This window comes from Apodemus sylvaticus, chromosome 16 (genome assembly GCF_947179515.1).
Source record: "Apodemus sylvaticus chromosome 16, mApoSyl1.1, whole genome shotgun sequence".
Lineage (NCBI taxonomy): Eukaryota > Metazoa > Chordata > Mammalia > Rodentia > Muridae > Apodemus > Apodemus sylvaticus.
The window spans coordinates 3,384,961-3,400,837 of NC_067487.1; the positions used below are offsets into that span (position 1 = coordinate 3,384,961).

The following is a 15,877-nucleotide window of genomic DNA, read 5'->3' on the forward strand; positions in this document are numbered from 1 at the left end:
ATTTTTAAGCCCCAGAACCAATCTGAAAAAGCCTGTGTGGTATCTTTTCATACTGATGCCTGGACCTATTCTGTCATTATAAGAAAACCTCATTTTTCTAAAGGAAGTAAACAGACATTTTAAAACAAAAAGATTATGTTTGTGGTATATTGCATGTTGTTACATTAGTTTAAATGTCCCTTTCAATAAAGCAGGAAATGATTAAATGTAAAAATTACCAAGAGTGGATTTCTGGGCCCTATGGAGGATGTGTGTCTATGTGTTTGATTCCACGAGAACTGACAGTGTTTTCTGCAATGTCCAGGTGACTCCACTCACACCAAATAATCTCCTACAAGGCCCTGTGTTTTTGTGCTCAGTCTGTTTGAAACTGTCCTTACATGCCGCAGATGGTCCCAGCCAGGAAGATTTAGATCCAAGGGAGAACGTTGGATTTCAGGAAAAAGCATAGGTTCAGAGAGATGACAGACAGACACAACCACACACAGAGGTGGTTTGAATCTGAATGTATTTTTCTGTTTTGAGGCATGAGCCTTTAAGCATGAGGGATTGACATTTACATATCAAAAGATGTATCCATTAAAGCAGGCGCAAGGAACAATTAGCATAACCATTTGGCACAAGGAAGTATAAAATCAACCAGGTAAAAACGTTTTCCCAACACAGACAACATCAATCTTCTTGATATAAACTTTTAAAGAGACTTTAAAGGACATTTTGTCAAACTCCCTGAGTCTAAATGAGTCTCTGTGAGTAATAAGTATGAACTGCATCCTGAATCACACCTGGATAAGTTAAGAATGTTGTTTTGGCCAAAGACCCCCTAGGTGGGGTCTGCAAGACAAAGCAGTTCCCCACAAGCTTCCATTGAGGCAGCTCTGAGCTTTGCACCAACTCAAATGTAAATTCTTTCTAATTTGCCCAACACCCACCTGTTTGGCAAGGATATTGTTTAAGATTCTTCAGATGTAAATATCTTCTAGTCTGGGCCTATTGTTTCAAATCCACCTGTCCTGCAAGGGTGACTATGAGGGTCAAAAAACAAAAGAAACTTATACTTTTCATGTGTCACTGGTTAAACTAACCTCTTCTTAATAACATTATAACTTTTAAATTATGTCCAATGACTTATAAGCCAATATACAATCAAGACACGTGAAATATATTTATACCACTGTGCTAATTAGTGCTTTTCATACCATAGTGTCAGAGCCATATTTAATTTATATGTGGTTGGGAGATAAATGTAATTATGTAAATTACTGGAGTAAAGCTTTGCAGAATTTTCTGACTAGTGACTTACTTTAAGATGGGTTCTTTTACATCTTAATTTGCTTGGTTTATCTTCGTCCCGGCTAATAAGAAGGGGGAGAGTTTAGGAGCAAAGCAAATTGCCAAGTGAGATTTTCGGCTTCTAAATAGAGGTGTTCAGAAAGGCTCCAGGAGACATTTCTCATCTCAGTCTGTAAAACTTTGTCTCACAGAATCTACTGGAGCCACTGCAGCACTGTGAAAAAGTATCTTCATATGATTCTGACTTATATTTCTCTGATGATTAGTAATCCTGAACATATGAGTATCGTAGACCTCACCCTTTCCTTTGTAAAATATTAGCCTAAGTGTTTTTCCCATTTATAATAATTGGGTTTAGGCTCATATTTTTAATTTAGTTTTTCATCTTTTTATTGTTGGTTTGGAAAAGCTGTTTATATATCCTGGGAAAGTTCTTGTCAGTGTGCTGTGAATATTTTTGTGGGTAAGTTTTGATTACAAGTTCATTTGTTTAATCAGTATTAACAGAAGTGGAAATGAAATTAAGTAGTGATAACTTGCCTGGCATGTATAAGGACCTGTGTTGCATTCCTAGCAACCAAAATTAGACAAATAGAAAGTGGATACTCTATTAGTCAGAGTCACAGAACCTATGGGCAGTCTCTATATAGTTAGGGAATTTGTCAATGATTTACAGCCTGTAGTCCAATTCCCCAACAATGGTCAGCAGCAGCTGTGGATGGAAGTCCAAGGATCTAGCAGTTGCTCAGTCCCAGAGGCAAGCCAGCAAGAAAGAGTGAGTCTTCCTTCTTCCAATGTCCTTATATAGGTCTCCAGCAGAGGGTGTGGCCCAGATTAAAGGCTGTAGATCTCCAGCAGAGGGTGTGGCCCAGATTAAAGGCTGTGCCACCTAGCCTTTAAACCCAGATGACCTTGATCTCGGAGATCTCCTTGTCTTAACCTTCTGGAATTCATAACCACTATGCTTCAAGATCTCCATGCCAAGATCCAGGTCAGAAACTTGTACCTCTGAGCCTCCAGATTAAGATCATAGGTGAGAGCTGGGTGGTGGTGGTACATGCCTTTAATCCCAGCATTTGGGAGACAAAGGCGTGGATTTCTGAGTTTGAGGCCAGACTGGTCTACAGAGTAAGTTCCAGAACAGCCAGGGCTACACAGAGAAACCCTGTCTCAAAAAAAAAAAAAAAAAAAAAAAAAAAAAAAAACCCAAAAAAACCGAAAAAAGGATCATAGGTGAGCCCCTCTCCCACCTCCATGTATATGCTCCTCTACCCAGCACACTCCCACCTCCCCCACCCCCACCCCCATTTCCCTTTGTTGGAGTCTCTATTGAGCCTTTACTTGACCAAGGACCATTCCTCCCACTGATGCCCAACAAGGCCTTCCTCTGCCACATTTTTGGCCAGAACAATGTGCCCCTTGGTTGATGGTTCAGTCCCTGGGAGTCTTGGGATGTCTGGGTGGCCAAAATCATTGTTCTTCCCATGGGGCTGTAAACCCCTTCAGCTCCTCTAGACCACCCTCCAGCTCCTCCATTGGGGACCCCATGCCTAGTCCAATAGATGGTTGCTAGCATCTGCCTCTGTATTTGTAAGGCTCAGGCAAGGCCCCTCCGGAGACAACCATGGCATGCTCCTTTTGGTATACACTTCTTGTCGTCCATAGTAGTGTTGAGATTTGGTGACTGTTTATAGGATGAATCCCCAGGTAGGGCAGTCTCTGGGTGGCCTTTACTTCAGTCTCTGCTCCACACATCATCTCCCTTATTTCTCCTATGAGTATTTTGTTCCCTTTATTAGAGGAACCAAAGCACCCTTACTTAAGTCCTCCTTCTTCTTGAGTTTCCTGTGCTGGGTGAATTGTAACTTGTTTATTTTGAGCTTTTGGGTTAACATCTGCTTATTAGTGAGTGCATACCATCTGTGTTCTTTTGTGACTGGGTTGCCTCACTCAGGATGACACGTTCTAGTTCCATCCATTTGCCTAAGAATTTCATGAATTCATTTTTTAATAACTAAATAGTACTCCATTGTGTATATATACCACAGTTTCTGTATCCATTCCTCTGTTGAGGGACATCTGGGTTCTTTCCAGCTTCTGGATATTATAAATAAGGCAGCTATGAACATAGTGGAGTATGTGTCCTTATTACATGTAGGAGCATCTTCTGGGTATGTGCCCAGGAGTGGTATAGCTGGGTTCACAGGTAGTACTATGTCTGATTTTCTAAGGAATCACCAAATTGATTTCCAGAGTGGTTTTACCAGCTTGCAATCCCACCAACAATGGAGAAGTGTTCCTTTTCCTCCACATCCTCTCCAGCATCTGCTGTCCCCTGAGTTTTTCATCTTAGCCATGATCTAGAAAGAGCAATTCTCAAATTCATCTGGAATAACAAAAAACCCAGGATAGCAAAGACTATTCTCCACAACAAAAGATCTTCGGGGGAATCACCATCCCTGACCTCAAGCTCTACTACAGAGCAATAGTGATAAAAACTGTTTGGTACTGGTATGCAGACAGGCAGGAATATCAATGAAATAGAATTGAAGGCCCAGAAAAGAACCCACACATGTACAGTCACTTGATATTTGACAAAGGACCTAAAAACCAGTGGAAAAAAAGACAGCATTTTTAACAAATGGTGCTGGATCAACTGGAGATCTGCATACAGAAAAATGCAAATCAACCCAATCTTATCTCCTTGTACAAAGCTCAAGTCCAAGTGGATCAAGGATGTACACATAAAACCAGACATACTGAAGCTTATAGAGGAGAAAATGGGGCTGAATCTTGAACACATTGGCCCAGGGGAAAAGTTTCTGAACAGAACACCAATGGCTTATGCTCTAAGAACAAGAATCAGCAAATGGGATCTCATAAAACTGCAAAGCTTCTGTAAGGCAAAGGACACAGTCAATAGGACAAAACAGCAACCAACAAATTTGGAAAAGATCTTTATTAATCCTACATCTGATAGAAGGCTAATATCCAATGTATACAAAGAACTCAAGAAGTTAGTCTCCAGAGAGTCAAATAACCCTATTAAAAATGGGGTACAGAGCTAAACAGGGAATTCTCAACTGAGGAAACTCGAATGGCTCTAAAGCCCATAAAGAAATGTTTGGCATCCTTAGTTATCAGGGAAATGCAAATCAAAACAACACTGAGATTCCACCTTACACCAGTCAGAATGGCTAAGAGCCTTCCAATTCTTGATTGTAGTTCCAGATATAGTCAAGTTGACAGCCAGGAATAGCCACTACAGATATTGTACTAATTAGATTTTTTTCTATCACTTTTGTTGTTACGTATTTCAAAATATCACCTGCTTTATTACATTTTTAATTTTCTAAATTTTACACTTAATATCTCCTTAAAAACTGTAAGATTTGTAAATTTCTGATGTTTGAAACTTGCATTTTCCTTGAAGACTCTGGTTGAAGATTATTATACATAAAAATTGTAAAAAAAAAAAAAAAGTGCAATTTTGATATTGTAGGTGACCTCTGTTATTTGCCATAAACCATTTCTTTTCATCTATTCTCATTCATTCATTTACTTTACAGCCCCACTGCAACTTCCCCTCCCTCTTCTTCCACTCCTTCCCCACCTCACCTCCTCTTATTCTCCCTCCATTTTTCCTCAAAGAAGGGGAGGCCTCCCCTAGATATCAATCCATATCAATTTACAGTAGGACTAGGTACATCCCCTGTTGAAGCTAAACAAGGTAGCTAGCTCAGTTAGGGGGAATGGGATTCAAAAGCAGGCAACGGAGTCAGAGATAGTACCTTTTTACACTGTTAAGGAATACCATATGAAGACCAAGCTGCACATCTGTTACATATGTGTAAGAGGACTAGGTCTGTCCTATGTATGCTCTCTGGTTAGTGGTTCAGTCTCTGTGAGACCCTATGGGTCCAGGTTAATTGTTTCTGTAGGTTTTCTTGTGATGGCCTTGACCTCTTTGGCTCATTCAATTCTTTCCCCCCCAACCCTCACCCCCTTCCACAATATTCCTAGAGTTCTAACTAATGTTTGGCTTTGGTACTCTGCATCAATTTCTGTAAGTTGTTGGATGAAGCCTCTCAGATGACAGTTATGCTAGGCCCCTGTCTGCAAGTACAGCAGAATATCATTAATACTGTCAGGGGTGTGTTCTCTTATGGCATGGGTCTCAAGTTGAGCCAGTCATTGGTTGGCCATTCCTTCAAGTTTTGGTAAGATCAACAATAAGTGGGACCACATGAAACTGAAAAGCTTCTGTAAGGCAAAGTATACAATCAATAGGACAAAATGGCAGCCTACAGAATGGGAAAAGATCTTCACCAATCCTACATAAGACGGAGGACTGATATCCAAAATATATAAAGAACTCAAGAAGTTAGATACCAACAAACCAAATAACCCAACTAAAACTTGAGGTACAAAGCTAAACTGAGAATTCTCAACAGAGGAATCTCTAATGACCGAGAAACACTTAAAGAAATGTTCAACATCCTCAGTCATAAGAGAAATACAAATCAAAACAACTCTGAGATTTTATCTTATACTTACTAGAATGGTTAATATAAAAAACTCAATTGACATCTCATACTAGTGAGGATGTGGAGCAAGAGGAACATTCCTCCTTTGCTGGTGGGAGTGCAAACTTGTAATCCACTTGGAAATCAATTTGTGAGTTTCTCAGAAAATTGGGAATAGTTCTACTTCAAGACGCAGCTATACCACTTCTGGGCATATACCCAAAAGATGCTCCCACAAGGACACTTGCTCAACTATGTTCATAGCAGCTTTATTCATAATAGTTAGAAACTGGAAATGACATAGATGTCCCTCAACTGAAGAATGGATAAAGAAAACGTGGTACATTTACACAATGAACTATTATGCAGCTATTAAAATTAAGGACATCATGAAATTTGAAGGCAACTGGATGGACCTAGAAGATAGCATCCTGAGTAGAGTAACCCAGAATCAGAAATAAAAACATATGTACTCACTTAGAAATGAATATTATGCATAAAATACAGGATAACCTTGCCACAATCCAAAGACTCAAAGAAGCTAAGTAACAAGGAGAGCCCAAAGGAGGATGTTTGAATCTCACTGAGAAGGAGAAATAAAATAGACATTTGCATTGGGAGGAGAGAGGGAATGGGGTGAGAGAGAGAGGGGGGGTGGAGAGGGATACTAGAGGGATCAAGTTTAGGGAGGATGAAGGGAGAGAAAACTGGAATTGTGAGGGGAGGGAGAATCTCTGGGAGGAGCTAGAAACCTAGGACAATGGAAACTCCTAGGAGTCTATGAGGTTGATCCTAGCTAAGACTCCTATCAATAGGAGATACAGACCCTGAAATGGCCACCTCCTGTAACCAGGGAAGACTTCCAGTGGAGGAGTGGGGACACCAACCCAGCCAAAAAACATGATTCACAACTTTTTCTGCCTACAAGATATACAGGGATAAAGAGAGACATAAACCATTTCACTGACTTCACTTACTTTTATTTGTTCTTCTTTCTGCTTCTATGAAACACAGTTGGCTTCTCTTCAGGTTTTGAAGTGTGCTTATCCCTTCTTTCTTTTGTAATAAACATTTCAGATTCCTTGGATTCATTGCTGATATTTCTGCAATTACATGCTTCAAGGCTCACCACATCTATTAACATGTGTAAACACTCACAGAGAAATTGGTAGATGACATGCATTTTCCTCCTTTGCCAAGGAGGAAATCCAGCTTATCAATAAATGCATGGAATGTTTTTGATCTTGCTAATAATCAAATAAAAACTATGAAACCAAAATTTATCACCTAACAAACTAACTTGAAAAAAGTGGAGAGTACCTACATTATTAAGAATGAAAGAAAATGTGTTACAAAGAGATGATCCCCAATATCTGTGTTTCAAAGATACACACTGAAACATTTATGCATAACACTGTCTAGGTACTGAACTCAGTTTTCAGATTCTGCACTGCCCAGGTTGGTACAGACTCTTTTGATCTCACAGTGTGAGGTGAGATTAAGATATTCTATGTATTGTGCTTGATGCTAATGAGATAGCCTCCATACTACCTTTTTTCGTGATGATAGAGATAAATAGGTAGATATAGACAACAAATTTATAGATATAGAATAGACAGATAACAGATGAAAGATCTGTTGGACAAATGATAGGCAGGTAGGTAGATAGATGGGTGGATGGATAGATGACAGACACACAAATACTCACTGATGGTGACAGTAAGTGACTCTGGGTATACTGGATACCTTTGTTAGTGATATTTCTGAGAACTACTTTGGCAGAACATAGATTTGCCTTTCAAACAAAAAGAGCTCAACTCACACAGCCATATACTTTGAAGAACCCACAATTGGGGATATAACTGAGATTGAATTATTTTAAACAACGTAATATAGAATTATGCATCCATAAACATACAATAAAAAATTTAAAACTTGAGTAAAATAAAACAATTGAATTGACAAGTGTTAAAATATAGTCCTTTGTGCTTAGCATCTCCCCAAATGTGCCCAAGTTGGATGATTGCTATAGCAAACCAGAATTTAAAGGAATATATTGCTCTTGTCCTAAATAAGTAGGTCAAAATGATGGGAAATGGAACAGATTGATTTTTTTCCCACTAGACACCAAAATTAGGAGAGAATATGAACACAAATTTTTACAAAAGTTGGAAAAAATTCCAAAAGAATATATAAAAGACTGGATAAAGAAGTAGATGGTCCCCATTTTGCTTTCTCTCTCTTTTTTTATTCTATATATTTTTATTTACATTTCAAATGATTTCCCATTTTCTGGCACCCCACTCCCCAAAAGTCCCATAAGTCCTGTCTTCCCTCCCCATGTTCCCCCATCCACCCCTTCCCACTTTCCAGTTCTGGTATTGCCCTATACTGCTGCACTGAGCCTTTCCAGAACCAGGGGCTACTCCTCTGTTCTTCTTGGACATCATTTGATGTGTGGATTATGTCTTGGATATTCCAAGTTTCTAGGCTAATATCCACTTATCAGTGAGTGCATACCATGATTGATTTTTTGAGACTGGGTTACCTCACTTAGTATGATGTTCTCCAGCTCCATCCATTTGTCTAAGAATTTCATGAATTCATTGTTTCTAATGGCTGAATAGTACTCCATTGTGTAGATATACCACATGTTTTTGTATCCATTCTTCCATTGAGGGACACCTGGGTTCTTTCCAGCTTCTGGCTATTAAAAATAGGGCTGCTATGAACATAGTGGAGCACGTATCCTTTTTACATTTTGCTTTCTCTTGTAATGATGCCTTATTATGTCACCCTGATGCTGCTTGTATTTCATTAAATACATTCTATATTCCCCAGAAAGAGATCTGAGCCTTTAGCTTCACAAACCATGGACAACTTCCTCTGTCTCCTGTTAATGGGCACTTATTACAAAAAGGAGATAGAAAGTTGTTGAGAACATTTCTAGAGGTCCTACAAAACAGGAAGAATGTTGGGAATTTATACAGAATTAGCCACCTCTTGTTCTTTTCACTTCACGTGAACCAACTCAATTTTATTTGTTGTTTTTTGTCTCTTAGTCTCTCAATGGCTTTGCTCTGGTAGTGAGTGCTGAAGGGATGATCTTTTATGCATCAGCAACAATTGTGGACTATCTGGGCTTCCATCAGGTAAATTAAGCAAAAATATCTTTTGGTAATTAAATGTATACCAAGTTTCAAGTATATACAAACTTTCAATGTGTATTAAATGTTGGGTTTCATCCAAACTTTTATGTCACACAACACAGCTTTGTCTAAGACAGTGTGTCAGCTTCAGTGGAGCATTGCGGTGCTAAGTGACTGAGTGGGCTGAGACTTCTCATATTTAAAGCACCATCTCATTTAATAACTCCATGACTTAAGCGCCATATATTTAGTATATTCCAGACATAATTTCTTCACGTTCCATTCACCTGTAATTTGACTACCTGGTGTGTGCATGTAGGGACTGACAAAGAACTCCTAGCTCTCTTTAACTTAATCTCTCTTTAACCTAAGTATAAATAAGTTTCTATTCATTATAGAAATATTTTCATTGTCTTTACTTTATGCAAAGTATTTCACAAAAATGTTACAATAGCTTTTTGCTCTCGGAGCATCTTGTATTAAATGCTTTACAAAAATCAAGAGCCAGTCCCTTCCTGAGGCTGCCTGAGTGTACTATCCAGCTCCTCCAGACCAGCACAGCAATAACATCGAAGCCCATGAAGCATGTTCATTCTGGAAACTGCCTACTCCCTTACAGTAACCTGCAGCAGCTGTCCCCAAGTGAACAGTGTTCCAAGTGCGGACAACTATCCATGGCCAGTTAGTAGATGCATACATGCATTTCTCAAGAAGGTAAAAATGACAGCTGCCAGACACATGGATTGTAAAATAAAGGCTTGCCTTTGTGTTGTACTGTACGGCTGTTGTCTTGAAGCTGAAATAAAGACTGCTTCTCTTAGTGACTGCAGTTTCTAGTTTTTTTTGTAATCTTCCTGTCTTCTCATATTTCTTCCCAATACTTCTCTTGGTTTTCCTTTGTGGCACACGCTCTAGGAAGCCCTGAAGGACAAAGGGCCATCATACCTATGGTACTAGTTATTGAAACAGGAATTTGTGTCTTCAGTCTAAAACTATTTCATGCTTTCTTTTAATTGTCCTAGAAATAAATGGCTTTGTTCTGCCCCTCCTTCTGGCTTTGCTGCATCTTCCACTGTTTTGTCTGACCTTTGTTCTGGTTTACTGCAGCTCACATAAACCTGGACACCTCCTTTCACTAGCTAAGGCATGTAGAGATGATAGATGAAACTCTTGGGAGAACAGTGGACAGTAAAAACTATACTCTGATAGTTCTACAAAGCTCAGGGCCACCCCACCACTACCACACACACAAAACAGGTAGAAGAAAATATGTATACTACAGCACCTGCTTGCACCCTCGCTGAAAATCATTGACATCTACTGTGCCTGAACCAGTAGTTCCTCTAATTAAAACCACACCCGGAAAAAGCACCATTTGGGGCTGGAGACATGGTTCAGCACTTAAGCACACCAACTTCTCTTCTAGAGGTCCTGAGTTCAATTTACAGCAACCACATGATAGCTCACAACCATCTGTAATAGAATTCGATGCCCTCTTCTGGTGTGTCTGAAGAGAGCAACTGTGTACTTACATACATAAAATAAATAAATCTGTAAAAAAAAAAAAAAAAAAGAAAGAAAAAGAAAAGAAAGAGAAAGCACTATCTACAAAACCCACCATATTCTTTTTTTTTAATTTGATATATTCTTTATTTTCATTTCAAATGATTTACCCTTTCCTGGATCCCCCCCTCTCCAAAAGTCCTATAAGCCCTCTTCTCCTCCACCCCCACCTCCCACCCCCGTTCCCCAGTCTACCCCTTCCTGCTTCCCTGTCCTGGTATTCCCTTATACTGCTGTACTGAGCCTTTCCAGGACCAGGGGCCTCTCCTTCCTTCTTCTTGGGCATCATTTTATATAACCCACCACGTTCTTTTTTTTTTAATATTTTTATTTTCTATATTCTTTGTTTACATTCCAAATGATTTCCCCTTTCCCAGATCCCCCCTCCCCATATGTCCCATAAACCGTCTTCTCTCCATCCATTCTCCAATCACCTCCCTCCTTTTTCTCTGTCCTTATATTCCCCTCCAATGCTAGATCAATCCTTTCCAGGATCAGGACCCTCTCCATACTTCTTCATGGGAGTCATTTGTTATGTGGTTTTTGCCTTGGGTATTCAGGGCTTCTGGGCTAATTAATATCCACTTATCAGAGATTGCATTCCATGTGTATTCTTTTGTGATTGGGTTACCTCACTTAGGATGATATTTTCCAGATCAAACCATTTGCCTAAAAATTTTGTGAATTCATTGTTTCTAATTGCTGAGTAGTATTCCATTGTGTAAATATACCACATTTTCTGTATCCATTCCTCCTTTGAGGGACATCTGGGTTCTTTTCCACTGCTGGTGGGGCTGTAAGATGGTACAACCACTTTGGAAATCAGTCTGGCGGTTCCTCAGAAAACTGGACATGACACTTCCGGAGGACCCTGCTATACCTCTCCTGGGCATATACCCAAAAGGTTCCCCGGCATGCAATAAAGACACATGCTCCATTATGTTCATAGCAGCCTTATTTATAATAGCCAGAAGCTGGAACCCACCACATTCTAATGATGAAAGTACTCAACAACTTGTGGAACATTCACAGAGAGGAAGATGATGATGATAATAGTAATTTAATTAAATTTAAGACTGTTTTAAATACACAGTGAGATAAGCCTTACCCAGAAGGAAGATTCATTGCAGTCAGAAAGATGTCACCCTTCTCCACATCAAACTACACAGTTAAAGTGATTATAGTGGAAGCAGAGACACTTCTGGTGAACATTGGCACTCTAGTTCTAGAATCTCCATTGACATGCAGTGTAAACCTCTAGTAACATTCTTAGGAGAGGAGGGGATTACCACATGGCAAGAAACAGGTGTTTTAGGGACTAGGCATAGAAGACCAAGTGGGAAAGTGCAATCAGGCAAACCCTCAAACAGCACTGCTCAAATACCAGTGTCTAAGACCTATGAAAACATGGACTCTTGCAGTCAACCAAACCAGGAAATGCCATCTTACCTCCTGCTGTGTACCATACCTAAAGTAAATATGGGGGGGGGGGAGGATGACAGATATCTCTAGAGGTGGCAGGGCAAAGATAGGAGGAAAGAGGCTACATTTTAAAATGACACCAGATAAAAATGATGCTGCCACACAAAATGGGACAAAAGATAGATTCCAAAGAATCCAGTATTCCTTTGGTACCTGATTCAACCTGTTTGTTTAGCCAGAGTCATAATTTAGGGGTGACTAAAGAGGTTCTGACATCATGTTTCCTCAAATGGAGATTTTCAAGTCAACTTCTGCTTGCTTCAGTGTCAGTGTTTCAGTTCAGGTTGCAGGGATTGTGATGGATAAACCTGTAATCTTAGCACTGGAGGGATGGAGGTTAAAGGATCATGAGTTAGAGATAAGCCTGGGCTGCATATTGAGAACATCTTTCTTTTAGAAAAGGCAAGCAAATAAGCTAGTGTGTTTACCTCTGTCACAAATAGATTCCTGTGCCTCAACCCCACAACTGCCTCCAGAGCCCTGACCCTGGACATCACTAACTAGACAGCAGCCATTTCTGACCTACTCTCTGCCTTTTCTCTGGGATATATCTGAACATTCCTTTTTAAAAGGTTCCATCTAGATTGATGGTGTCTGCTACTGAATCAGTGTACATTTATAGCTTCAGCCTTCTGCCACCTCCCAGGGAGAATCTTATTTAATATCTGGGGTGCCACAGAGCTTATCCACAAAGTTACCAACAATGATAAGGCTTTGGGGAAAACAAGAAGGATTTCGTGAACTCTGGGTGAAATTGCTAGTTACATTGTTAAAATATAACATTTTTTTATTACTAAGGGCCATTTCCCTATCTTGGAAAAGAGTATGCTGGATATTATAATCATTCATCTAAATTCATCCTTTCTTAAATGGATAAAACCCAGAAATAGACCTATTATGAGAACCCAGTCCTATAGAGATGCTGCCAGCCTTGATGACTTTAGTAGGCTGGGTTCCCAGTGCAATGAATATGCCAGATTCTTCCTTTTGAGAATAGTAAGGATGACAGGAGACCTCTTCAAGCCTGTCTCTGGCCTTGTCAAAATCTTAATGTCAGCCTTTGCAGGCCAAAGATTCCACTCTGTCCATCAGATGGCTACAAGAGGGTTCCAGTACCTGAAATATTTGGCTTCCTTTCATCTGATTTTCTCCTATGATCTGGTGGGTTCTAGATGCATCGTGGTATGGGTAGGTTGAAGTATATGACACAATTGGCATGAAGTGCCACAGTTGATTTAGGAATGAAAAACCTCTGCCTGAGCAGTCACGACTCTGAGGACATAATAATACCACCACGAAGGCCAGATCCTGGGGGCCACAAAGTGAACATGTCAGGGGTGACATGACCATGGAGACTCATTCTTCCTAGAGGGCTGTTGAAACCTCAAGAGTAAAGGTCTGTCTTTTTCTCAAAGTTCTCTTTCCACATGTAACTTGCTTTTGAACGGTTGATGTGGGGATCCTGTGGTTCACAGCCACCAGAACATGTAAATTCAGAATGAAGCTAAAGCAGCTGCTTCTGTATTTCAGACAGATGTAATGCATCAAAACATTTATGACTATATCCATGTGGATGACCGGCAGGACTTCTGCAGACAGCTACACTGGGCCATGGACCCTCCTCAGGTGGTGTTTGGGCAGTCTCCACATGCTGATACAGGTGAGCCAACTTCATTGGCATCCACATTTTCCTCTATATCCACACAGAATTTTCTCCAGGATTCTGCTCTTTCTTGATCACTATTCTCTACACTCCTCCAGCCTATCCACACTCCCCCAGCCAGCAACTGGTCCATCCCAGGCTCTGTGTGGCCACTGACAGCCTTTACATCATTGTGTTTGCTCCATTCTGCTCTGCTCTCCACTATGACAGATACTTGAGATACTCAGCTCAGAGAGAAAAAGATTATTTTGGGAGGTTTCAATTCATTGACTGTGGATCCTTTGCTTTTAGGCATGTAGTGAAGGCAGCACATTACAGTAGAAGTGTCTGGTGAGGTAAAATCATTATCTGACATCCAACTCAGAGAGGAAAAATAAAAGAGAATCAAGTCCATATTAGTTACTTTAGATGCTGCTTCAACAAAATACTTGATAAAAGCAGCTGAAGAAAGCAAGGGTTTATTTCTGTATAGTGTTGGAAGATGTAGCCCACCATACAGAGAAGGCATGGCAGCGGGAACATGAAACAGCTGGTCACATTGCATGCATAGTTAGGAAACAGACATGCATGCTGGTGCCACTTTTTATTCAGCCTAGGTCATGGAGTTGTGCTACCATATTTCAGGTGGATCTTCCCACCACAATTAACGCAGTCTAGGAACTCCCTCACAAACCTGCCCAAATGTTTATTTCCTGGGCTTTTATAGAGCCTATCAAGTTGACAATCATAATTGATAATTGCCACTCTACCCACTGTCATATTTTGTTTGTTTTTTGAATTTTTCTGTTTTTTTTTCTGAGACAGGGTTTCTCTGTATAGCTCTGGCTGTCCTGGACCTCACTCTGTAGACCAGGCTGGCCCCAAACTCAGAAATCTGCCTGCCTCTGTCTCCCAGAGTGTTGGGATTACAGGCGTGTGCCACCACCGCCTGGCTACCCACTGTCATATTAACACCCAGACACAGCACTTTAAATTGTAGCAGGATCCCATAATATCTCTCAAGGATATAGCCCTAATACCCCTCACTGCCTCTTACAGGTTCTACCACCATAGGCTGGGGTCCATGGGGCTTTGGAGGATACTCTAGATACAGACTCTAGGCTCTGCTATATTTGATATTTTCAACACTGCCTAAGAACCTAAGAACTTGACACTTAAAAAAGACTCTCTTAAGCCTCTTATCTTCCAGGCAGCCCTTTGGGCCAATTTACAGGTAACTGGAAAACAAAATGTTCTACATAGCTATCCTTTGTGCACTAAAATCCTGTAGATCACTCCCCAGCAAATACATTATACCCAACTGATACCCAATTGATGAGGTGTGTATAGAATGTTTCCCATAAGTAGTAGCTAACAGAAGGCTTGGATGATTGGGAATGTGGGTCCTAGATTTTATCCAGGAGTTCATTCAGGTGGTTTCCTAAAATTTAAATAATTCAAAGAAAAATTTCCACCTAACTTCAACATCTAACAGTATAATTCACCTTAGATGGAAAATGGCTACATGTCATGTCATTTCTACAGTTCAAACAACACTAAGCAACTGACCCTTAGTCACACATGCAAGAGTGGTAAAAATCAATGTCAGTCAGCACCAATGAAAACAAAATCCACCAAAGCACTGGAGTTATGGGGAATAACAAAGTCTTGGAGACTCATGGAGAGATGTGCATTCTAGAAAGAATGGTATGTTTCTTACATGCTTTGTGGCAGCCAGTTACATATTCTTCTATATGTGTATTCACTATTTTGATAGCTCTTATCTGTTGTTTCCTAGCCCAATTATCACAATTAATTGACATTATTTGCATTATCTTGTCAGACAATACTGTTCTGGGGAAACTGCTCAGGGCCCAAGAAGGGGGCAAGGGCTTGCCCTCAGAGTACTCGGCCTTCTTGACACGCTGCTTCATTTGTCGTGTTCGCTGCCTGCTGGACAGCACTTCTGGCTTTCTGGTGAGTGGGTGGATGCCAGGGACATGTGGGATACTTTCTACTGTGGTGAATAAAAGGTGGGACAGAATGAACACTGTGTAGAGGCTCCAAACCAGTAAGTTGGTAGAGCTAGACCTTAATATCACTTGTAGGTAGATGGGGGAGGAAATGAGAGAAGATCTAGAGAACTGTGATCTAGATCTAGATAAAATATTTAAAAATTGACAACGATTTTCAACTGAACTTTAGTTGTACATTTATTTAAT

General features: G+C 40.2%; 1 protein-coding gene across 1 annotated transcript in view; it reads left to right on the forward strand.

The window, feature by feature from the left end:
• Ahrr (aryl hydrocarbon receptor repressor) overlaps nucleotides 1-15,877 on the forward strand; it is an 81,079-nt gene that overhangs the window by 52,031 nt on the left and 13,171 nt on the right. The window contains exons 4-6 of the mRNA XM_052159716.1: nucleotides 8,882-8,971; nucleotides 13,544-13,673; nucleotides 15,499-15,632. Of these exons, the coding sequence (XP_052015676.1) occupies nucleotides 8,882-8,971; nucleotides 13,544-13,673; nucleotides 15,499-15,632 (354 nt within the window). The remainder of the gene's footprint in view (nucleotides 1-8,881; nucleotides 8,972-13,543; nucleotides 13,674-15,498; nucleotides 15,633-15,877) is intronic.